The sequence below is a fragment of the Anas acuta genome, chromosome 10 (assembly GCF_963932015.1).
Source record: "Anas acuta chromosome 10, bAnaAcu1.1, whole genome shotgun sequence".
NCBI classification, from domain to species: domain Eukaryota; kingdom Metazoa; phylum Chordata; class Aves; order Anseriformes; family Anatidae; genus Anas; species Anas acuta.
This window is the reverse complement of record NC_088988.1, coordinates 11557509-11580572: the sequence shown is the minus strand read 5'-3', so window position 1 is coordinate 11580572 and position 23064 is coordinate 11557509. Positions and strand designations below refer to the sequence as shown.

The window sequence follows — 23064 nt, the reverse complement described above, 5'->3', positions numbered from 1 at the left end:
CAAACAAGCAAAAAGCTTGAGGAAAATGTATGTCTATATTGCCTGATGGGCAGAATTTAGAGATGTCAGTGAGATGTAGGTGGGAATCAGAATTCCAGGAGTCATCTGTCAGTCCACCCGTGAGGCTCACAGCAAGTGAAATGTGCTGAGAGCCAAGACCCCTGATGTGAAAATACTGAAAACATACCGTGACAGACTGCCAGCAGTTATGGAAGAGTTATGAACATCATCTCCTTTCTAAAAGGGAAAGTTAAGAAAAGCATAGGACATCACAGTGAGTTTAAAGGCCACTGACCAGCTGCTCTGTTTTGAGGCCAGAGAGCAGAATACTGAAGCAGTTAACAGGAAGTGTTGCACTTGAACACCACGCTATAGAGCTGAAGGTAAGCAAAACAGAAACTGAAAGACTTGACATAAATCAATGAATCCATACAGCCCAGAAACACACAAAAGATCATACCTGAAGATAAGCAAAGCATGTAGAACAGATAAATTAGAGATTAGCAATGTAAGAGTACATAAGAAACTGAAACTGAGCTAGAAAAACAATCAGGAATAGCGAGAATCATCAGAAGCATCGTGCATGATCCAAAACATTGCATTAAAATATCCTGGAGGAGCTTCCTATACAAGTAATGGTAAGCAGATGCTGAAATTGAAATTAGCAGGAATCTCAGGAGACTGCTTGGATGAGAAGGAGAGACAGCGAGCAGCAATCATATAGCTCCATCTGTGCTGCACACACAGAGAGAGATACCGGGACAAACACACAACCTATTCAGTTGGACGTGTACATCAGAACAGATAACTGACTGAGGTACAAAGCAATAACAGAAATTACCTAAAGGAGGGAACAGACACCCAGGTGCCATCAGGACAGAGGAACTCTTGCTGAGTGTGCTTCAGCAGACAAGAACAAAGCCATATGCAAAACCACTCATAGAAGAAGAGGCCAGATATAGATCAAAGAACAGATCAATTATTTGCCTTTGGATGAACCTAATAAAAAAACAACCAAAACACTTAACAGCATCCTAAACCCTGAAAAATGATGGGCAAGTTTTGAGAATGCATGGTCCTCACAAACTTCACAGCCAAGGACACGTGCCCAACAGTAGACAAAAAGCTGAGAGGGTATTTCAGATTACTTGGTGGTGGTGAGAATAACTGAGACAAACATACGCGGGTCTTCATGTGACGGTAGTGTCACGGCACTGATCAGGATGGGTATGTAGAAAACGATGAGTAAAGTAGAACTGAACTGAGGATCGGCATAAGAAAAAAAATAATGGAAAACAGCACTGCTGGCAGAGGACAGGCAAAAGTTAAAGACCTAAGACAAAACCATTGCAGAGCGGAAAAAAGCCTCCTGTATCAAGGGTAACAAATGCTGACATGAACATAAAAGGAAAAAATAAATCAACATTCAGAAAGCAGTGAAGTGCCTGGAAGGCTGGAGACGTTTAGAAGAAGGCAGCTCTTATCCTTGTGCTTCCCACAGCCCAGAGCCCCTGGGGGAGATGCTGAGGGACCCCACTGAGCGCCCAGATAACGATGGGGCCGGGGTGGCCGCTGAGAGCGAGGCTTGGTGACACCAGAACGGGAAAACCAGACACCAACACCGGGGAGGAACCTACCTGGCAGGGGCACCGCACCCACCGGTATGAGGATAGGAGGCAGAGCAGCTGCAAAAGGGCTGAAAACGAAGGCGGGCGGGACAGGAACCAGCGGGGCACAGCCGGGATTACCGGCGGAACGGCTGCACGGGGCCGGGTAACGGGCAGCGCCGGGCACCGAGCCACAGGCACAGCCCAGCCGCTGCCCCCCGGGGCTGTACCGGAGGGGCCCCGGTCTCCCCCCGCGGTGCCGGTGCGGGGCTCTGGGCTCCGCGGCCTCACGCCACCGGCACGGGCGTTCCCGTCGCTTCCTGCCGGCCACCGGCGGGGCCTCGGGGCGGGGCTCCCGCAACCGGGGAGCCCGCAACCGGGCCCGGCCCTACCGAGCACCCCCCCCAAAACCACCACCACCTCCCGTTATGGCCGGGCAGCCCGTCCCGCCCCGAGGTGCCCTTCCCCAAGCGGGAACCGACGGGGCAGCGCCCTCCCGGTGCCAGCCTCGCGGTACCGGCCTCCCCCCACCCGGCCCAGCCCAGCCCTTACGGGACAGCCCCCGGTAATGGTGCGCGGTGCCCACCCGTAGCCGCCGTCCGCCCCGTGCCCGCCGCAGGGCCCCGTGCAGGCGGCGCCGCTCCCTTTGTGCCGCGGCGGCGCGCGCTAAGATGGAGGCTGCCCCGCCCCCCCCCCCCGCCCCGCCCCGCCCCGAGGCCCCGCCCCCCGCCGTTTCCATAGCAACCGGCCCCCGCCCCGCCCCCGTGTGACGTCACCCGCGCCCCCCTCCCTCCTCTCTGCCTCAGGAAGCGCTCCCCTGATTGGCCGCCGCTGGGGGCGGAAGGGGCGGGGCCTCGGGGTGTGGGGGGGGGCTGGGCCTGCTGCATGGCGGCGCTCGGGGCTCGGCCGCGCCGCTCGCTCTGACGGGGCCTGGGCACGGGTACGGGAACGGGGGCGGGAGCGGGAACGGGGGGGGAGGGCCGGGAACGGGGCGCGGGGCCGCTGAGGAGCGGTCCTGGGAGCAGGCCCCGGGGGTGGGAGCAGGCTCGGGCCCTGTGAGGCTCTGCCCGGGGCTGGCGGCGCGGGGCCGGGGCGGCGGGGGGCTGCTGCGCTTCGTTTCTCTGGCGCTGTCACCGCTCTGTCAGAGCGCTTGGGTTCCTGTCCAAACGGGCAGGGTGAGGTGGGGTGAGTGGGAATGCGGGCTGCCTTGTTTGTGCGGTGTTTGAAGCCTTGTGCTGAGGGCCTGTGTTCAGGAGGGAGATCGAACCTTCTCGTTCTCCAGAGGTTTCCAGTTCCAGCCACTGTCAGAAGTGATGCTCTAAGAGCAAGCGTTATATGTGTTCTGGAAGCTGGACCCATCTTAGTAGCAGGTATTTGTGAGATACTTGGAAAAAAAAAGGAAAATCGCCACCCCACAGTCAGGCCTTCCTTGCCCCACTTCTTAAAAGAAAATCCTTTTTAGTCTCGTTTTGATAATTCCCACCTTAAAAATGCATCACGCTTCTAGCAAGTATTTGTACGGTGCTCCAACCTGGCTTTCTGAGATCTCAATTTTTTGTTTGTATTGCAAGCAATATCCCACAGAAGTGTCAGTTTTCGTGAGAATTTCAGGACTGCTTTCTGCTGGAGTGGGTTTGTTGTGGTGTGGAAGATGGGCGGTAAACTGGTTCCTTCCATTATTTGAGTTACTGCATCCCGCCCTTCCTGGAAGAATAAATGGACTGGGTTCTCTTCCAGCGCTGAAATGCAAGCAGGGTGAGGTCCGAAATGGACAGTAATTAGCAGTGCGGGGGGCAATTATCTGTAGTCCTGAGGTACTTGTTGAAGTTACATCAGGGAAATATGAAGGAACTGGACAGTAACTGCGGTGTTAGCATGGCTTTGGCTGAATAGCTATTGGTGCTGCGTTTATATTGTGCTTGTGTACAGGGGCGTGATGTAAGAAACAAGTTTTGTTCCTCCTCTAGTTTTTAGCATGGAGCTGCCAAAACAAATCTCGTCGGGAGCCACTTGAGTAGCACAAGCAGCTTGGCCTTACTTCATCCTGGGGTTGTGGGTGTTAAGACCTTGTGTTTCTTTCTTAGGCTGATTCCTTGGTGCATCTCCACCCTGGGCCTAGTCCTTGGGTATCAGGAGCTCAAAGCAGAGAAGGGGGTGCAGCATGTGAAGAGTCTGTCCAGATTTCTAATCCCAGCCGCATTTTAGCCCAAGGGAATTCCCTCCCTCACCTGCTGAGCACTGTAGAGCTGACACAGGTTGGTCTCACACCCTGCTCCCTGCTAGCTCCCCCAGTGCAGTGTGGGCAGGTCTGGCTCCAGGCACCCTGCTTCACAAATTTGTTTTCTGCACTGCCTGCGTTCTGCTGGTGAGCTGTCGGAGCACGGGAGGGTGCCTGCAGCTGTGCCTGGGATGGGCTTGGACTGGGGCATGTCCATGTGCTCTTCAGGGATGATGTGCACAGTCTGCTTGATGCAGAGCTGCAGGGTGCTTTTGAAGATTAGGAAGCGTAGTTGGTAATTGCTGAAGTCTCACTGTTAAGCTCTTAGAAATGTGAAATATGTTCATGTATTGAATTAATTGAAAATAGGCAAGCTTTCTCAAGTTTTCACAGGATGAGCGAATGTAACAAATGTCATATCCTTTCCGTGGAGTAGAGGGGTACAAGAACTGAAATTAAAGGAGCAGGGATGTGGTTTTCTGTAAATTTATTTTTATTTTTTAAACAAGGTAAATCCAAGGCGGTGTGGGGAAAATTACATTGAAATAGGACTTCTGGAAAGGTGGCCTGAGGCAGGCAACTAACAGGAAAGATGTAATTAGCAGAAAGAGTAAAGAAGGAGTAATAGGTGATGCCATCAGCCTTAGGTGCTATCACTCACGCAGTTTGTGCTTATCTCAGTCGGCACTTACTGTCTTCAGCCAGCTGCAGTTGTTATTCATCCTCTAATTTTATTTGACTATAAAGTGTGCCTCTGAGACTTTGGACTATGGTGTAAGAATGTGGTAGTAATATCTGCTTTACATTGTGGTATACTGTTCATGTCCCTGCTTCTAAAAAGCCCCTGCAGCAGATGTGCAGCTGAGGAATGTTCGTTACCAATCAGTATCAAGTGCTCTCCGTGTTTAGTTTCTAGCCTCCACCTGTTTTCTCTTGCAAAGAACCTTCTGAGTGTAGCGGGTCTCTTTTCAGGGGGTGTCCTAATGTCGTGTTGTGTTTTTAGGACAGGCTGTTCCACAATGGATGGGGGAGATGGTACTGCCGACCTTGTGATTAACAAGAGGTTTGTATCTGAAGCGGAGCTAGAGGAGCGGCGAAAGAGAAGGCAAGAGGAATGGGAAAAGGTCCGAAAACCTGAAGATCCGGAAGGTATCGGATAGATTTTAATAACTGAAGGAAAGAGATCAGAGAATGTTTCACTTACACGGAGAACAGAAGTAAAAGTAGTAGCTTGTATTGTACAAGTTCAAAAGGTTTTCACATGAAGAAACTAAGAGCTGTTGTTTTTTTACACATCACCTAATTTCCTGATTTGCTCCTTCCTTACAGAATGCCCAGAGGAGGCATATGACCCACGTTCATTGTATGAAAGACTTCAGGAACAGAGAGAAAAGAAGCAGCAGGAGTTTGAGGAGCAGTTTAAATTCAGTAAGCACCAATATTTATTACTTTGAACAAAACCTAGCTCACTGTATGTTTTCTGTGCAGCAACTGTATACAGCATCTAAGGGACATGTCTGCATGTCTTGTCCCTCTCTGAGAGGGAAACTGAGATTTGAGGAAAGTATTCAAAGATATTCCTGCAGGTAACATATTGTTCTATGCACCAAGACAGCACTGCACACATACGAAACTCAGAAGTCGGTTGCCTTTTTTAAGCTGCATTCCTGTAAAGTCTGGAATATGAGGCTTATTTTGCATGTAAACCAAAAGAAAACAAAAAAGCTCTGGTGCCAATTCATGGAGAAGTGGCAATGCAGTGTGGTTTTGTGACCTGAACTCATGCTTTAACACAAGACCATCCTATTTGAATCAATAAAAAAAAATAAAAATCTGTTGCAACAGGTGTTACATTTCCTATCCATAATTAGGTGACTCAAAGTTTACTGAGTGATTTGAGGCTCAAAATTAGTGTTCGGAAGAAGTAAATATACAGGAGTTGATTCTTCAAAAAGTAGATATTGAAATTCTAGTGAATTGAAAACCTAATTTCTACTGATGTTTGAATTTCTAGTTTTACAGAAAAATCCTTTGCTTTGTATCACCTGTATATGTGCTGATGAATACAAAGATGGTAATGAGAACTAGAAAATTATTAGTCAACCATTTGGGGAAAAAGGGAGCTATTGGCTTTATCTAAAGAGAAATGAGGATGATACTGTGGGACTCCATTTTAAGGTGGGTTCTGATCAATTCTGGTTCTTTAGCTGGAATCCTTACTCTCAAGCTATTGTATTTTTTAAGCTCCATTTTGCAGGACTGGATTCTGTCTAGAGATTATGTGTTTGGGATGCAACAAAACTATGCTTAACCTCTAGCGATGGCAAAATGTTTGAGTCCTGTGAGGTAACGCTCCCTGGTGGCGCAGATGCTGTAAAGTGCGTTACTAATTACTGTAACAGCCTTGCCAGTGTTGTAGCAGATGCTTTTGGAACCACCTCAGAATCCAAATTTCTTTGGGAGAAAATAAATGGGAAGAGCTACCTAAAGATCAGTGATGGGTGCATTATGGATCACTTGTTTACCTCATCAGAGTTCAAACCAGTTTGGCCATTTGTGACAAGATTTGTCTCTGATTTTGCCATAAAACATTCATAAATATTTTCTATATCTATAGGAATTCTAGTGGAGTAGGGAAGAAGTTTTACATTCCTGCATTCTCATCAGTCAGAACTGATGACGCGACATAGGAGAGAAGCACCTTAATACTAATACTTGTGTCTGTTTAAACACAAACTTTAATCCTTTTGTGTAGATAAAATCCAGGGATGCCTACTAGCAGTTCTCTTTGCTAGGTTATTCAGTATTGAAAGAATGTCTTCCAATGTTTATCTTTACATTTTTTAGTCTTTTAAATGAAAAATAATAGGAGTATCCTCTGAAAAGCTATTTAACAATTTTTCTTTTTGAACACTGATGGTAACCAAAATAATGATAAATGGAAGCCATTTCCTGTCTCTTAATTTTCTTTTGTAGTTTTTAGTGGTGAAAAATGGAAAGTACGGGTAGGAGCATCACTGCATTAAAGTCTTCAACTGTACCCACAGAATTTTTTCAAATGGAGAGTTTAGATTTTATTTCAGTAACGTTTGATCCAGGTCATTTTTGGTGATGTGACTAAGCAATTCTTGTCTAATTGTCTACCAGAAATCTGACTGCTACCAGCCTAGGCATGTCTAAATTAATTGTTTCCTCATGTAATGATATGTTTCCTCATATCTGCCTCATGTAAAGGCCTAACAATCCTCTTATGAAATTTAATACAAGGTGGTGTTTGGGTTTGGGTTTTCTCAGACTGACTACAAGCAGCAAGACTTGGTCTTTCTAACTAGTAATTTTTACTACCTCTCTAAATAAATCATTTTGATGGGGGAGATGTTGAGCATTTGCAGATCAAAGTGAAAGACCTTCCTGCTGCAGTAGCATTTACTTAAAGTAGGGTAGCATGTTTAGAGAGAATTCAATTTTAATAGGAAGATAAGAATTGTCTGGTGTCTATTTATTTGTTTGTAACAGGCATCAACATCAGTTAAGTAAATAATTGTTTGCTTTAAGAAAATGTACGTCTTATTGGAGGTGAGATCTTGGGGAAGAAGTAATGTGTTTTTTTCCATTTACTGGGTTAAGAACAGACTCTAAGGAGACAGCCTAAAACTTCATGTCTGAAACCAAAACAATAATTATATCATTACTTTATGTGGTTATTATTTGTTTCGTGTAACTTATTCCAAATAACATTTCAGCATTAAGAAAAGGCTGCTTTTGTGAAAACACCATCAATTTTCCTAAACTGTATCAGCAAGTTTAATAGTATTATACTGCTCCTAACATTTTGCCTTACTATTCTCTGTAGTAATAGTGTTGTGGCTGAACTGTGTTAGTCTGTTGTGGTTTTTCTTGTAGAAGTGTTTAAGAGTTTGGGCTTGTTAGCATCCAGTATCTTTAACTATAAAGTATTTGTACTCCATAATTAGAGAAGGCAGCAGGTAGCTTGTCCTTTGTGGGGTCTGGTTTGTACCCATTACTTGGCAAGACAGTGCAAGTGCTAGAGCACACACCTCACTCAGTCACCCAGGACTCTACTCCCTGCATTCCCAGTGACTTTGCTGAGGCAGAATATTTTGCACAATATTAGAAATATCATCTGCAGGGTATGGCTGGTAAATTTCACGGCGCAGTTTGAAATTGCCGGATGAAAATTGTCCTAAAAGAATGGCAAAGTGATGCAAGGTGAACGGCTGCTTCCCGGATGGCTTGAGTTTATTAATATGCATTCTCTTTCTTTTTTCAGAAAATATGGTAAGAGGCTTAGATGAAGATGAGACAAATTTCCTTGATGAGGTTTCTCGGCAGCAAGAGCTAATAGAAAAGCAACGAAGAGAAGAAGAGATGAAAGAACTAAATGAATACAGAATATCCTTTGCTAATATAGCTGGCAGCTATATATAGAGGGTTAAGAGTCTGGGCTGTAGTTTTGGTCTGTCATTCACATTCTGTATATAAATACAGCTGCTTTACAGAACATGAGCAATGATAGCCTTTTAAAGTTGAATGTTTTTATTGTAGCTTGGATCTCCCGCAGTAATGTTTGATTCCCACTCTCTGTCTTCAACACTTTTCCCACTCTCTCCCTCCCCGTTGACTTTTTTTTTTCTTACTGATACCGTAGCTAAAAAGAGAAGAACATAAAGGCAGAAAGCCTACTGCTTCTCATCTTTTGCTTTTTTCCCATAAGTATTCTTGTCTTGCAGCCAACTGCATATTGGCTGTTTTTAATGTACCTGTTTGAAATAACATTTTAGTTGCTCTTTCTGTTATTCTTCTTGAAGTATTAGCTTTGTTTTCCCTTGCTGGTAGCTACAGGATGAGAAATTAAATGAAAGTGAACCAGCTGTGTGGATTCACTGACTTTCTTCAGGGAAGGCAGTGGCTGTGGAGGTTCAGCTGCTCTGGGAAATACAGACGTTAGGCAGTACTAAGAACAGGCCAGTTCCATTTTGTTGTTAAGTGCCAGCTCCTCACAAAGACATGCTAGAGAGCAGTATAGGGTGCTTTTTCTTTAATTAGTGCCAAACAGGGAACATTGGGAATGATTTTAGGATTGCTCTCTGCGCTGAGCTCAATGCTGTTTTATGAGGTTTTACCTCATCTGTGATGGTTCCTTTGCTTTCTAATGAAAGCTGTTGCTTTCAGTCATCAGTGAACGAAGTGCAAGTTCTCCAGGATTCTTTAGTGTAAATGAAAGAGTTTGAAGACTGAAAGAAGAGCAAACAGCTCATATTTATGAGGTGAGCAAAATATTCAGCAAATAAAGCGAAATAGCACCAATGCTACAAAGAAATTCATTTATGAAAAGTCAATACAGATGCATTTTAATTACTTTTTTTTTTTTTTTTAAACTTCAGAAGTAGGCCATAGTTGGCTGATGGACTTGGCATATTTCCTTGGCTTGTTGGATCTGCTGATGGGGTATTCATGGGATATATTTAGGTTCTGTGGCAGTTGCTTGCGGGTCTGGCTAATGCAGGGATGTGCAGTATAAGATCGTGCTGTGGAAGCAGCTGACAGCTCTAGTTAGGTCACATACATCCAGGGGTGAACCATACCAGCCCAGAAGGAATCTGCTGTTGTCTTGAATTAGCCACATAATACACTGATCCCTGAATTTACAGAGCAGGGCCTCTTCCAGACGTACATGCATACTGAACCTCAATCTTTGCAGTCTTAGTAGAATCAGCCAGCTTTGTATCCAAAGTCTTGCTGTAAATTGTAGGACTTACTGCTAATGGGCTGGAGGGAGAGAGAGAGGATGCTTTATAGTCACCTCGTTTTGTGAGAAGCTGAGTTTTTCCCATTCATTAACTTGTTCCTTTTGACTTTTTTAAACATAATATTGCAAGCACCTCCAGAGCAACTTGCAAAATGGCGTGTGGGTTTAAAAATTTTGGTGGCATTCTTTCAAAATGTAAAAGGTGTTTTTTCAGCGTTGAGCACGTGTAGACTTTTACTACTGGTTTATCACCATGGTGACAGAATGCAGTGGGCATTGCTAAATGTGCTGGGTCATTAGGCACTGTGCAGGAGTTCCTCCAAACTAGTAAATGGAATGTCAACCCAATGGGTTTGATTATATGGTCATTTTCCTGGTAAAAGATCCAATTTAAGCTACCCAGAGGCATTAACTCCATAGTAAAAACCTACATCAATATTGTACCACAGAGCTTTTTCCTTTCTTTTTCCCCCTACATTTTTAAGGTCAGACAATCATGAAACCATACATCTTAATGCTAAACATGCCTTGGAATACTTTAATGCACTCTCAGGCATAAGAAGTTCATGTGCATGGATGCATGGGAATTTTGCTTCCTCTTATATGAATAACTAGGTTTATTTTGCTCCTTACCCTGCCCTTTCAGCATTGGTCTGACTGTTTAAACATTTAAAGATTGATTATTTTAAGCCAGTTCAAATAAGTGTTTGAGAGCAGCATCTTGTCTTATATCCCGAGTGTAGAAATCCCCTCCAAGAAGCAGGCCTTATTGTAGGACAGCTTTTTTAAATGCAGATGATATTTGATTGAGCTGTTTATTTTTAATGTAGTTCTCCTGAGACATTTCTTGGCTAGGTAAAGTGTTGCATCCGTTAATGACAGCAGTACTTATAAAGTCTCTTAAAACGTGCTGTCTCTGGTAGATCAGGAGTATTAGGAGAATGGCATCCTGGATAGAAGTGAAAAGCCTGTAGATCTCTCTCTTAAAAGTTTTTGGGTTTGTCAATCAGGCTTTTGTGGTGCAATATTAGACTGTAATATGGTCATTAACTTAAATGTGGAAGTTGAAAGCTGCGGTGTGTGGAATCGTGTATTGCAACATCAAACTCTGACACAATGCGCTTTCAGATTGCTTCTGATAGCCACAGGATGGCACTCCTGTGCCGTGATAGGCATTGGAACAGTCTGGTTTGGGCTGAGGAGAGTTAGGTTAGTTGAGGTAGGGAACAGTCTGGGTTGCTGCTGTATCCTTAGGAAAATCAAGTAAGCAAAATCTAAAAGTGTTTGGTGACTTTGAGTGTGCCACTTCAAAACAAGGCGTTGATTTTTAATTTGCAGATGTTGAGGGGGAGTTGAAAGGGCTGTGACCTTAACTATATGGTCCATAAATAGAAATTTCACCATTCAGCATTTATGTGCAGTAGGTGGGACACACCTGTGAAACTCGGGGCTTGTGGTTATGTTGGCTGGTCGATGGAATTGTAGTCAGAGAATAAACTGGTGGAAAGCTAGATTTAATGGTGTAAACAAATACCCTTTTAAATTAGCTTAACTTTCCTTTGCTACGTGCAGTCTTTTGGGTGAATGTTCGAACACGTGCACCCGTAATCAGATCTGTCTCCTTCCTTTTGAGGTTGCTGTTACTGGCAGCCTTGTGACTCTTACAGAGATGGGTTGAAAAGTTATCTTGATAAATACTGATGCAGAAAGTTCAGCTGTCTCGCTTTGGTAGGCTGAAGTCTGCTGGGTTCAGCCTAGGAGAGGTTTGAGCATTGAAACTGAGACCACGTATTACTATTTAGTGTTTTTTAAGGATTAGGGATCGGAGCAGCAAATTTGAATTACAAATGGGTTGATCTAGATTGAAGGGGGAAGTACTGGATTGCCCTTTTCTCTTTTTTGTTTTTGGCCCAGTCTGACCTCGTTTCTTTCCTAAGACCTTCAGGAAAAGACAGGGCAACGTACATTTGTGGTGCTGGATGTGTTGTGTGTTTGCCCTTTCTGACTCCTGAACAGCAGCTCCTAATCTGCTGCCTGGGGGTATTTGAGAGGAGAGCTGGTATTGATACACAGAGGGTGAAGTCTCTTCTGTCCTGACTGAATGTGCCAGCTAAATGACATTACAAATAACTTGCTTTTGATAGGAGATGTGAATGAACTTCACTTGCTGCTGTCAGCAGTGCTGGCTAAGTATGTCAGGGAGAAAGTGTCTGTTTTCTCCTTTCCTTCCTGGTTGATCCTTAACCCTTAATTCACAGCACTCTCACCAAAGTGGGAGTCAGTATGGACCCAAAGAAGGAAGCTGAGAAGAAATTGCCCATGAAGTCAGTGGAAAACAAGAACAAATTCTCTCAGGCAAAGCTGTTGGCAGGAGCTGTGAAACACAGAAGGTTAGTTTCACACCTCTATAAAAGCATGAGGAATGGGAACCTAGTTAGCAGTGTAAAGGGAGGCAGGCCAAAACTGCCTCCAGAGAATGAGGTGTGAACCTTAGCCCTAAAGAAAAAAGGGGGGAGGTACAAGAAAAGACCAGCCTTGTTTCCATAGGTTCTCACAAACTGTTGGAGAAACATGAGGCAATTCAAATAGATAAGCATGTGTAAAGCAAGTGGGTAGGCTCTTCATTCTAGACTGCCAGGCTTGGGCAATCCTGCTATGGGTTCCTAGAGGCAATCTGTTTTACAACTCTTTGAAAATATCAGTGTTAACCCCACTCGTGCAATTTGACTCAGACTTGCATATTTTATCAACCTATGTTATTTGTGTTGAAAATTTATTATCTTAGTTATTGCTGGGAGCAGCGTGGGGAGGATGTACATTGTGAGAGAAGAACTTTGTGCAGCAATTTAATCCCAAGGTCATCAGACAAACTTCCCGTGTTCCTCACTGACATGCACTGATGCATCAGCACCCTTTCCCTCCCAGAGGGAACGGCAGTTGGCTGTGTGATCTGTTTGCTATTTTGATCTTAGCCTGCAAACACAGCTGCTGATGTGCTATGGGTTGTGTTAAAATTAGGCATCTGGGACCAGACTTATTTCTCCCGGACGAATCATCTAGTACTTAAAACAAATCTGACATCTAGAAATTCAGGCATTGATTTTGAATCTGTCCCAGAGAATGAGAGATTATTTTAGAAGCTTCAGTTACAGAGTAATGTTTAGCTACCAGTACAGCAGTGCTTGCGTGTCTGTGAAAACTGAAGTTAAGCTCTTCTACACTAAGTCTATGGGGGTTTGGGTAGTTTGGCTTTTTTAGGGGGAGGGGAAAACAAAAACAAAACAACCTAAGTGATAGAAAGCAGCCAACAATGCTTTTTTGTTGTAACTACTATTGCTTAACACAGTGGGATGTAGGGAAGGAGATGGTGTGTGCTTAATGGCACATCTAAAGCCTGCAGATGGCATCTATTTGGAGAGAGCATCTTAGCTGTGACATGTCAGTGCCATCACAGACTTTCTTTCTATTTTTGCTGTCTTATTTTCCGTTGCAAACTAGCCAAAACCGGGCATAGCATGAATTCAACATCTGCTCTCAGAGTTTTGTAGTTTGCCTGCGCAGGACTTTTACTAATAAAACCTCCCTGCACAGACTGACCTTTCACCTGGACTTCGTGTCCTGACAGGGACAGAAAAGAGTTAATACATACACAATACAAATATGCTGGTACTTCATCACTTCAGTTCATCACAGCTGAAGCTGGGAAGCATTTGTTTATATGGATGGCTTAGAGTCAGGAACGTGCAAGAGGATGAAAGAGAAACTGGGCAGTGACAAGGAGGAGCTACAGAAGCTCTGATGAGACAGAAGCCCAAATAATGCTCCCTTCCCCAAGCACTGCTTTGGAACCAAAAGGGTCACCCTTATACTTTTAGGTCAGACTGCACATGTCTGAGAAATGCTGAAAAGCTTACTGGGTGTGAGATTTCTAGATGTTTTAGAACAGGGTCTCTACGTGCCTGAGGGAAAGAAACCCTGGAAGGGGAAGTACAGACATTGGACCTGCAAGTGTGGTAATTGTCTGCTTGCTACTGTCAACCCTCATTACGTGGGGTGGTCGAAACTCATGTAGTCATTCCTGATCTCCTCTAGGGTTTTCCCTCTGCATAGGAGTCCTGCAGTTAGCTCTGGTTACTGGGAAAGAGGGCTGGCTTGGATTCCCAGAGGCGTGTTTCTATTTCCTGGGTGAGCAGAGGGTACATGCAGTGAGGGTGCTGACTCCAGGATCCTGCCATATTCCCCGAGGAGCCCCAGTTCACAGCAGTTAGCAGTGGTGATGGTGCCAGGGGACCCTGCTGGAATTCACTGTAGTGTTTGAGGCGAAAATGTGACTTTTAACTTCACAGTAATGAAATGATTGCTTATGAGGAACAAGACGATTTCTTATTTTTTCCACAGTTCAGATGGTGGGAATAGCGTGAAGAGGTTGAAATTAGATACTGATCATGAAGAAAAGAATCAAGGTACGTTCTGGTTTCTGCAGTCGGGAAGCTGTCTGCCTCTCAGCTGAACAGCAACTGACTTAGTGTTAAATCTGATAGAGGATTTGCTTTTCTGCTCCTTCATTATGCCAGGCAGCACAGACTTTGGTTGGCATGTTACCTCCTAAAGCAGTAGAAATGGTAACTATAGGCACTGACAGCCTTTGTAGAAAGTAAGGCTGGAAGGAACCTCTGCTGGTTACTGGTCTGTCCCCTGCCTAAACCATTTCTGACAGGCAACTGTCTAAGCTGCTCTTAAATCTCCACAGACAGAGATTGTGCACCCTCCTTAGGCAGTTTATTCTAATGCTGAACTGATTTTACCCTTAAAGTGTTTTACCTGATAAATTCGTAGGAGTCTCCTTAGCTGCGTTACGAGCCGAGTGCTTCTCTATCAGCCAGAGGTGTGGAGAACAGATCATTGCCTTCCTCTTCACAGCAATTGGTGTATTTGTACACCTCCACTGTTAACTCCTCATGCTACAAAGAGATCTTGTCCGTCCCGAAACCAATTTATTTCAGAAAGTTATGAGCAGCTAGGAAGAAAAATTAAGTTGCATTTCAGTCTTAGCTGTCAGGGCAGCAATTGATTTGCTGTCAAGGTACTCTGACACAAATAGGGTGAGCTGCAGTTGTGTAATGACAACCCAATGCACTTCCTGAATCTCCTTCTGTTCAGTAAACTTTCAGAACACTGGAAAAAAATTAATTAGCTGTGGAAGATGGAAGACATTGACTTTGCACAGCACTGGAATGAAACTTTCCTAACTATGCTGTTATATTAGAAAAAAAAAATCTATTACACAAAGCAGAGCTATTTATTCTTATTTGGTGGGTTTGGCATTTGACAACCATCAAACTGACAACTTTAGAATAAAAATATGTAATGCCAGCGTAGAGCTGGGCATAACTATGATGAAAAAAAAAAAAAATCTCCTGAGGTAGCAAGTCCTTCCTGTCAGGATAGCTTTAGTGCAGTGTAAAGCTGCCTTACGCTTTAATTAAATCCTGCAATCATCCACTGATATGGTAATAGCATGCAGCAATTCCTGGGCTGATTAAACAATATACATATATATAGATATAGATATTTTATGCACTCTTGTTTTTGACTGAGGTACCTCTCTTCCAGAAAAACCGTCCTGTGTTCCCCTGGGGAGCAGCTCAGTGGGAGGCTCCACGGTCCACTGTCCCTCAGCAGCAGTCTGCATTGGGATCCTGCCTGGCCTGGGCGCGTACTCGGGCAGCAGCGATTCGGAGTCCAGCTCGGATAGCGAAGGCACTATTAATTCCACTGGAAAGATCGTCTCTTCTGTCTTTCGTAGCAACAGTTTCTTTGATGGCCCATAACAAAATCCCTCCGTGTGTAATGTAGTGCAGAGTATCTTCCAAAGCCCTGATGGATGCTTGATGCATCCTTCTGCCCCAGATATAATATTTCTAGCTAACCTCTCAACTTTAATACATTCAGATACTTCTAAAATAACTCATTGAATTTATTTTTTGTTAAATATTTTTTTTTCTTCCCCAACTTTCCATTTCTGGGGTTCATACTGAGCCTGAGGTAGAAAGGCTGCCACCCTAAACCAGAAGGCACACCTTGAAATGCAATTAAGGTCTGGGAGTAGGGAGGAGAGCGCCTTATCTTTTAAAATTCTTACGGAAGGAAAGAATTCTGATGGTCTAAGAGGTTTATACAAGACTAACAGGCAAAAAAAAATACTCACTTGAAGCACTGAAGTCTTGTAGAAACGGCCATGTGTTCTGTTCTTAAAATGTCATTTTTATTCTGTATTTGAGAAATGGGGGCAGAACAAAAATCAAGCAGATGGTGAAGTGTAGATTGCCATGACACTGTAAAGAAGTTTTCGTGTTACATGATTAAAGACATTCTGAATGCATTTTTTTACTTTGGCTCGTGCCATTCATAGTTGTTCCCATTCCATTAAGTAATTTCTGCTCTACTCAGCCAGCCCCTTCCTCAAACTGCTGCTGTACAAGAGAAGTGCAAGCCAGCCTCCTACAAATGAAGAGACAGTGATGCAAAACGCTTGTTCTGAATGAGTTCAGAGAATCTGTCGTTGGCTGTTCTACTCAAAGCCCATTGCTCCTGCATCAGTGCTTGAAAAGTCATTCAGCTCTTCTGCCAGAGCATCCTGAAGTGTGAGTACAAGAGTGGGTGGGATATCCCAGTTCAGTCAAACCTCTGTGCACAATTTGGAGAACTCCATCATCCTTTCCAGTAACAAGGCAGGCAGCTGTTGAAGTTCTGTTGCATTTAAGAAACCTTCTCATGGTTTATAGGTGGTGTGGATGAGGGAGACAGACCTGAGCAAGACGTCGAGTCTGAGGGGCAAGGGTCCTTCCTCTTCATCCCTGCATGCACGTAGCACTAGTGGGAAGTCGGTGGGTTGGAACAGCTGGACTTGAGTGCGCAAAGGTGGAAATGTCTTTATGACAGTCTCCTTCACGGCAGTCCTGCTCTGCTTACTAGACTCAGAAGTGTATGAGCTTCAGTGAATACAACTGTTGTGTATATCAAAGGGCAGTTATGTGTGTGTGACACTAAGCGATGTGGAGGGCAGTAGATGGGATAAAAGCAGTGAAAGCCAAAGGGCTTCATGCCTTATCTCACGTGTTAAACTTTCCCAAAGGAAACAAGGAGAGCTATGCTCATGCTCAAGCTACCCTTAGCCAAATACTCCTCCTGTTTGCAAAACTGTCCCTCAATCAGGAGTGTAAGATAATAATTCCTCGTTGTTTTGGGCAACCTGGCACCTCTTTTGTTTGCTCTAGAATTGCTGTTACCTTTCCTAGCTACTATAATTATGGTACTTCTATGTGGAAAATACCTAGATCTTTTGATGCCTCTGACTTTCATCACACTTAACGACAGAGTGAAATGGAAGTGGTGCACTGAAAAAAGCCTGTTCAAAGTTGCAGGTGCAAGAGCCTTGTGTAGCTGGAGTGAGAGGGGAGGTGTCTGTGCCTGGTGTTAAGCTAGACAGATAATGGCTCTAGAAAGTCAGAACAGCCTGCCCTGTCTGAGCATACTGGGGCCATTTTCATAAATGCTTTTTTTTTGGTACAGCTGCTCTCCAAGCTGTTAGATTCAGGTGGAAATATGGAGTGGGATTTGGCAGCCAGTTGTGCGCAGATGTGGTGGTCCACAGGGACTGCAGGTGTAAGCAGGAAAGGGGTGCTGGCGATCATGCTGGACCCTACATGACCAAGAGGGGACATAATTCAGTAAAAGCCGGCATGAGAGAACCCTTTTTCCTCTTGTTCCTAGAAGAGCAGGAATGCAGCACTTGGGGAGCACCAACCTTTGAGCCTGACTTGCCTCCAGCAAGCTGTTCTTGTGGCCTGGCCCATCTGGGCAAACTGCAGTCCAAGCGAGACAGTGAGTCCATCGGGCCCATTCACCTTCTGACAGTTGGAAGTTGTTTGTGTTATAATACCTAAGTGCACTCCGAGATAGCTGGCGCTTGGAGCGTGCAAGGGACAGATAGCACAGAGGCAAACTGGAAGTAGCAGCTGTGGCAGTAACCCTGCCCTGGGGAAGGAATCCAGTAGCTCCATCATTTCATGGGGGACTTACTTAAGATACATTTTAAGGATTTTTCTTCTCTTAGGCATGACCGTGTAGCGTGTGCTTCATCTCTTCTCCAGGGACAGCTTCATGAACTGCTTGTTGTCTGTGTTCGTTGTTAAATGCTTCAGAGAGGTGTTAAAAAAAAATGACAAACCCCCACAAACACGCTACTAGCAGAGGAGCTTACTAGCTAGTGCAGCTGTATACAAGGTTTTCTTACGAAAATATTTTTCCAGGGTTACAGACTTTGATGTGGAAGCTGAGTGTTTCAGAGCCTGCATGGCCAGCAGCTGAGCTGTGTACAGGGTTATTTTTAAATAAGTCACCATTCAAATGCTGCTTCCCCATTTGGATGAGGGTTGATGTCAGTTTTTTTTCCTCCTAGAGAGCTTTGCAAAGCAAATATTTCACCAGGCAGAACGCCCCTCCCTTCAAGGCCGAGGCTGGCATGGGGCCTCATGCTCACACACACACGGATTGGCTCCAGTCTTCACTCAGTTGGAGGTGGAAGGGGTTTAGGGAGAATGGAAGTCATCGACTTGAGTCCGAAATAAGGTTGAATCACTGGCCATGCCTGTACTATATTCAGCTTTTTACCTGTCAACTTCAAAGGGCTCCAGTCTAATTAACAGCAGAACAAAGCGACAATTAGCACTTTTAGCACAATTAGAAAGATGGCACAAGGCTTATTGGTAGCTCAAAGGAACTGCTTGGAGCAGGATTTCTCTCTTTGTGCACTACCACAACCCATCTTCTGTGCAGCAGGGTGAGCCTCTGACCTGGCAGACCTCCCATACCCTGTTGTGTTGCTTGCAGGATTGCTGCGGTTTCCCCACGCACACCTTGGCTCGGGCACTGAGTGCTGACGGGGAGGTGGGGGGGACTCTGCCCCCCCACAGGACATTGCAGGTCACCTCCACCCTTGGTGAATCAATCCAGGTGCCGCAGGGTCCCACGTTGTTAATGGCACGGGGGCGATCCTGGGGCACAGCGAGCAAAAACATTGAGCGTGGGGTGAGTGGTGCTGCTGGGTCATTGCCTGTGCTGAGGTGCAGGAGCAGCCCCATCGCTTACTGCTGCATCGCTGGGGCTGTGAAAGCTCCTGGAGGAACAGCCCTGTTTGCCATCGGCGTGCCCATCAGGTTTTTTGCTTTTTTTTTGGCTCCCAGGAGAGTTTGTGACTTTTGAGAGAACTGTGGCTGAAAAAAAGAAAAAAAAAAGAAAAAAAAAAAAAGAATTACAGCTGGCCTTAAACCACGGGTAGTGAGGAAGGACCATCACCTGTGAGGCTGCAAACCACACCATGCTGCTCACCTGACAGGGCTGCCAAATATCCTGGTCGCAACCAATGAGGGCTGTGGGACCAGGATCTACCAAGTACCCGAATCGCTGGCCTCTGGGCCTTGGAAGGTGCTCCCAGACCAGTCCAGATGGGAGACACTTTTTTAAATGTCCAAGTTTCTTTATTAACCTGAGTATAACAAATATAACATGTACACAGTATAAAAATGAACATAGAGCATGACAGAGGTACAGGTACAGCAAAGATACATGACCTATACAATGACCAGTTCATTGAATGATAATAATAATAATATATTAAGCATTTCATTGCTTGGAAAAAGCAAGTTTTGATTGTAAAAATTGTATCCTGTTCCACTAAAATTATACAAAGTACATTCAATACTGAAAAGTGACTCAACAGAGCAGGACCAGGGCACGGCTGGCCTCTTGGTGTTACCTCAGGCTGGGACTGTACAAAATGAATCCAGATGCTTCTCTGGGATGAGTTTTAAGAACTTAACAATTAAATTAAAAAGTACAAAACCGTGTGTTTCAGGGAGGGTATTCTTCATTTAAAAGCATGTGGCACATGCGCTCTCGGTGGCACCAACAGACTTCAGCGACATGCAGATGGCGCCGCCGGGCACGGCGCTACGCAGGCTCCGAGTTGATGGGGGGCAGATTTTGGTGCTTGAAGTACTGCACAACTTGCTGGGGCAGCTCTGCCAGCACAGCTTTGGCCAGTGTTTCCTTGGGGGCCTGCAGGCAAAAAGAAAAAAGAAACACCAACATAAGATGGCTACAGGGACTGGGCGAGGGCTTGCCAAGCTCTGCCATGCAGGAGAGGGTTAATACCCCTTGAAGCTCTGTGACAGTCAGCACTTTGTACACCTGGGAGTATTCTGTGTGCTACGTCTGCCTCCCAGGAGATAATTCTGGCTGCTGCCCCTGCATGTCTTGGAGCGCTGATTCAGGCGGTTAGCGGCAGTGCGTCTCCATGGGATATGGGGTTTAGAGCTAGGGCAAAGCGGGCAGCTTGGGAGATGGCAGAGCCCAGTGGGAGCGTGCCAAGTGCTCACCCTTTTGCCTCCGGCTGCCCCTTGAATGGCTCCCAAACCTTTCAGCATCTGCTGGGGTTGCCTCACTTCAAAAGGTGAGAACCACACAATAGTTCGGCTTGGAAGGGACCCTTGAAGATCACCCTGCCCGCCCCCCTGCCATGGGACATCTCTCACTACTTCAGGCTGACTAAAGACACCCCCCGAAATGTGAGACCAGGCTTCTGCCCCCATCCCCTCATCTGCACATGGCTCCCACAGCCTCCTGCCAGCAGCACACCGCGGTGGGGACAGCACAGGGCAGGGGCACGGACTCACATTGCGGAAATCCCGGAAGGGCACGAACTGGACGATGTCGCGCACGGCCTCCTCGCCCGTGTGGGAGCGCAGCACCCGGCTGTCCCCGTCCAGGAACTCCATGGCAGCAAAGTCGGCGTTGCCCACCCCGACGATGATGATGGACATGGGCAGCTTGGAAGCCTGCACCACGGCGTGGCGCGTCTCGTCCATGTCGCTGATGACCCCGTCCGTGATGATGAGGAGGATGAAGTATTGCTGCGGAGAGGGGAGCAGAGGGGCAGAGCTCAGCGGGGTTGCAGGCAGCCCACGCCAGGGGAACACATCGACACGAGGGATTTGGGAGCACTCGCTGCGGGTGTCGCCCCCTTCTAGCAGCACCCAGAAATCTCAGGTGATCCCATTCCCTCCGGATTTTGAAAGACAAAAGCCACACAACAAACCACCTTCCCATACAAAGACGTGTGGCAGCACTGCCTGCGAGTGCTTCGCCACTGGGAGGTGGCCGCAGCAAGGACCTGGCGTGGAGGAGGGAGAGCTCCCTGCAGCGCCTGCTGGTGCAGACCACTGAATCTCACCTAATGTGATCTAAGTATCCATAATCTAATTGAACCGCCTGCTGGAGGTCTCACTGACTCATTTACTCTACTTAGCGATGGAAAAAGCTCCAACTTTTGCAGCGCTTCAGTGTCACAAGTCCTGACACAAGTCCGATGCAGTCTCTTCCTCCCCACTCAGCCCATGCCCAGCTTGCTGCTGTGCCCTGCAGAGCTGAGGGAGCGGACGGACGGACGGACGGACAGTCCTGCTGGACACAGCACAGCAAATCTGCAGCACGCGGACCCCTGAGAAGGCTCCTCCATCTCCTCCCCCTCAGGGGAAAGTAATGGTTCAATTTTGGCACATTACACATCTTGCGTGTGGTGGAGAAATGAGGAAAAACAAGCACTTAGGAGCATTAAAGCTCTTTGTTCCTCTCCTCATTCTTTCCATTTCCTCTGAAAACCACCAGTGACGACGTCCTAGAAAAGCAGAAGAAACACAGTCCAAAGCCCATTTTCTTGTTTTTTTCTCCAGCCCACATCTTGTCTCCCGAAATTTTCCCTAAGTGCTTTCTTCCCTCAACGCTCTCTTGTGCTAAAGCAAGCACGATGCTCCAAGCACAAATGAGGGTGGGTTTGTGGCATTGCTTCTGATTTGTGTGTGCCACAGCAGCAGGACCAGCTCCCTGCCCCCAGCATCACAGGCTGGGGGTGCCAGCTGGACACTGGACATGTCCTGGGAAGCAGGGATCTGAAACAGGGCAAAAATTCAGCTGGGGGAAAAATGAAATGTTTTCTAGGGGAAGATTTATACAGGAATGAAGTATCTGGATTCCAGAACTAGCATCAACGCATTTTTTTGGTATTAAATGCCAGCATTTTCTCATACTCCTGGCCAGCACTGGTCGCCACTGGAAGCAGGACAAGCAGCTGGGCCTGACCCTGTTTGTGAACCTGAATGGGAGAAAGTAAAATTCATAAGACAGCAGCTGATAATGGGCAAAAATCCAGCTTATTCCATCCTTCCTCCTCCTGCTTTTTTGTCTGAGTAAATCAGTGCAAATTTGGCCTCTGAGCATGGTCAAAGAATAAAACAAGAAAGCTCTCTCTCTGATTCTTTTTTTGTGTGTGTGTGTTTGTGAAATCCATAACAGGATCAGAGAAAAGCACACTAGAAAGTATGCAGGAAAAGAGGGAACAGAGCTCACCAAATGTTTCTCACTGCATATTTCAGAGGCCAAGGAGATGATGCTGGGGATCATCTTAAAAGCCCGGAGGTTCTGCAGCAGAGCGAGCTGGCTGGGGAGCATCTTCACAAGCAAGGCCCCAGCAGGCACTGCACTAGAGCATTGTCTGGATGCACTCCAGATGAATTAAGACAATATCAGAGTAACCCGCTAGGGAGCAGGAAATCAGCCTGTCCAGAAAGACCACATTAGGTGAGAGCAGGAGGACAAAGCGTGCAGATCCAGGTGAGGGCCCACTGTGCCTCCTGCCTGGCCACCACACAGAAGACAACCTCGTGGTGGCTCACCAGCCCACGGGAGGTCTTTGTGGGGCTGCTGTCCCCATTGTCCCCATGCCATGGGGCTGCTGCTGGCACCACCGAGGGTGGTGCTGTTGCACACAGCTGAGACCAGCTGGATGAGGAGAAGGCCCCCGGGGGAGCAAGGTCCCTGATCAATCACGCTTTGTGCTTCCAAAAAAGAGCCGTCTCCAGCCTCTGACGGAGCTGTTACTTTGGTGCACATTATTTAAAATCTCCCTTGATTAAACTATTAGTGCCAGCAGAGGGGTGCAATTTGCATATGATTAGTGCCTCGGCTTGCTGCGAGGCCTGTGGGCTTCTCCCTCCCCCACTGACACAAGCAGAGAAAATGAACGCTGAGGAGCCACCTGGATGTGTACTGAATTCAACCCAATTTGGACCTTCCCACCGCAAGCGCCGGGCATGGACGTGGGGACTGGCAGCCCACGGCCTTCCCGGGAGGAGGTCTCAAAGGGGGGCAGATGGAAAAGGAGGTGTTAGGATGAGGGAGGGGGCGGTGGGCAGCAACAGGACCCCCTCAAAACAGCAGCAGCAGGAAGTGGCTTCCTTTAATGAAGAAAGAAAACAAAGAAAAGAGACAATAGGGTAGCAATGCCTTGTGTCTGGAGCTGGGAAGAGCAACAGCACAGAAGGCAAGGCAGAAGAATGAGCCCTCTCAGAGAG

General features: G+C 46.2%; 3 protein-coding genes across 11 annotated transcripts in view; 1 reads left to right on the top strand and 2 right to left on the bottom strand.

Annotated features, from left to right (window-relative positions):
* RSPRY1 (ring finger and SPRY domain containing 1) overlaps nucleotides 1-2337 on the bottom strand; it is a 36328-nt gene extending 33991 nt beyond the window's left edge. For 2 of the 4 annotated variants that reach the window (XM_068693764.1, XM_068693760.1), the window contains exon 1: nucleotides 2194-2337. The gene's annotated coding sequence lies outside the window, so the exon portion shown is untranslated. Of the gene's footprint in view, nucleotides 1-1637; nucleotides 2135-2159 lie in introns of those variants that run through there. The other 2 variants (XM_068693762.1, XM_068693761.1) reach the window with 2 other exon arrangements.
* Nucleotides 2338-2398: 61 nt separating this feature from the next.
* On the top strand, nucleotides 2399-15977 carry PSME3IP1 (proteasome activator subunit 3 interacting protein 1). Of its 5 annotated transcripts, none has more exons than XM_068693757.1 (7): nucleotides 2399-2547; nucleotides 4829-4974; nucleotides 5155-5253; nucleotides 8117-8239; nucleotides 11853-11985; nucleotides 13994-14058; nucleotides 15209-15977. In XM_068693757.1, the coding sequence occupies exons 2-7, from the start codon at nucleotides 4845-4847 to the stop codon at nucleotides 15424-15426; spliced, it is 768 nt and encodes a 255-aa protein (XP_068549858.1). In that variant the 5' UTR covers nucleotides 2399-2547; nucleotides 4829-4844; the 3' UTR covers nucleotides 15427-15977. The 5 variants fall into 5 exon arrangements, with proteins under 5 accessions (XP_068549858.1, XP_068549860.1, XP_068549857.1 ...); XM_068693759.1 differs by having other exon boundaries at nucleotides 2467-2547; nucleotides 4834-4974; XM_068693756.1 differs by lacking the exon at nucleotides 2399-2547 and adding an exon at nucleotides 2899-2977 and having other exon boundaries at nucleotides 8117-8243; nucleotides 11857-11985.
* A 3135-nt stretch (nucleotides 15978-19112) lies between these two features.
* CPNE2 (copine 2) overlaps nucleotides 19113-23064 on the bottom strand; it is a 50242-nt gene continuing 46290 nt past the window's right edge. For both annotated transcript variants that reach the window (XM_068693754.1, XM_068693753.1), the window contains exons 15-16: nucleotides 20332-20568; nucleotides 19113-19714 (exon numbers count right to left, since the gene is read on the bottom strand). In XM_068693754.1, the coding sequence (XP_068549855.1) occupies nucleotides 19607-19714; nucleotides 20332-20568 (345 nt within the window). In that variant the 3' untranslated portion in view covers nucleotides 19113-19606. The remainder of the gene's footprint in view (nucleotides 19715-20331; nucleotides 20569-23064) is intronic.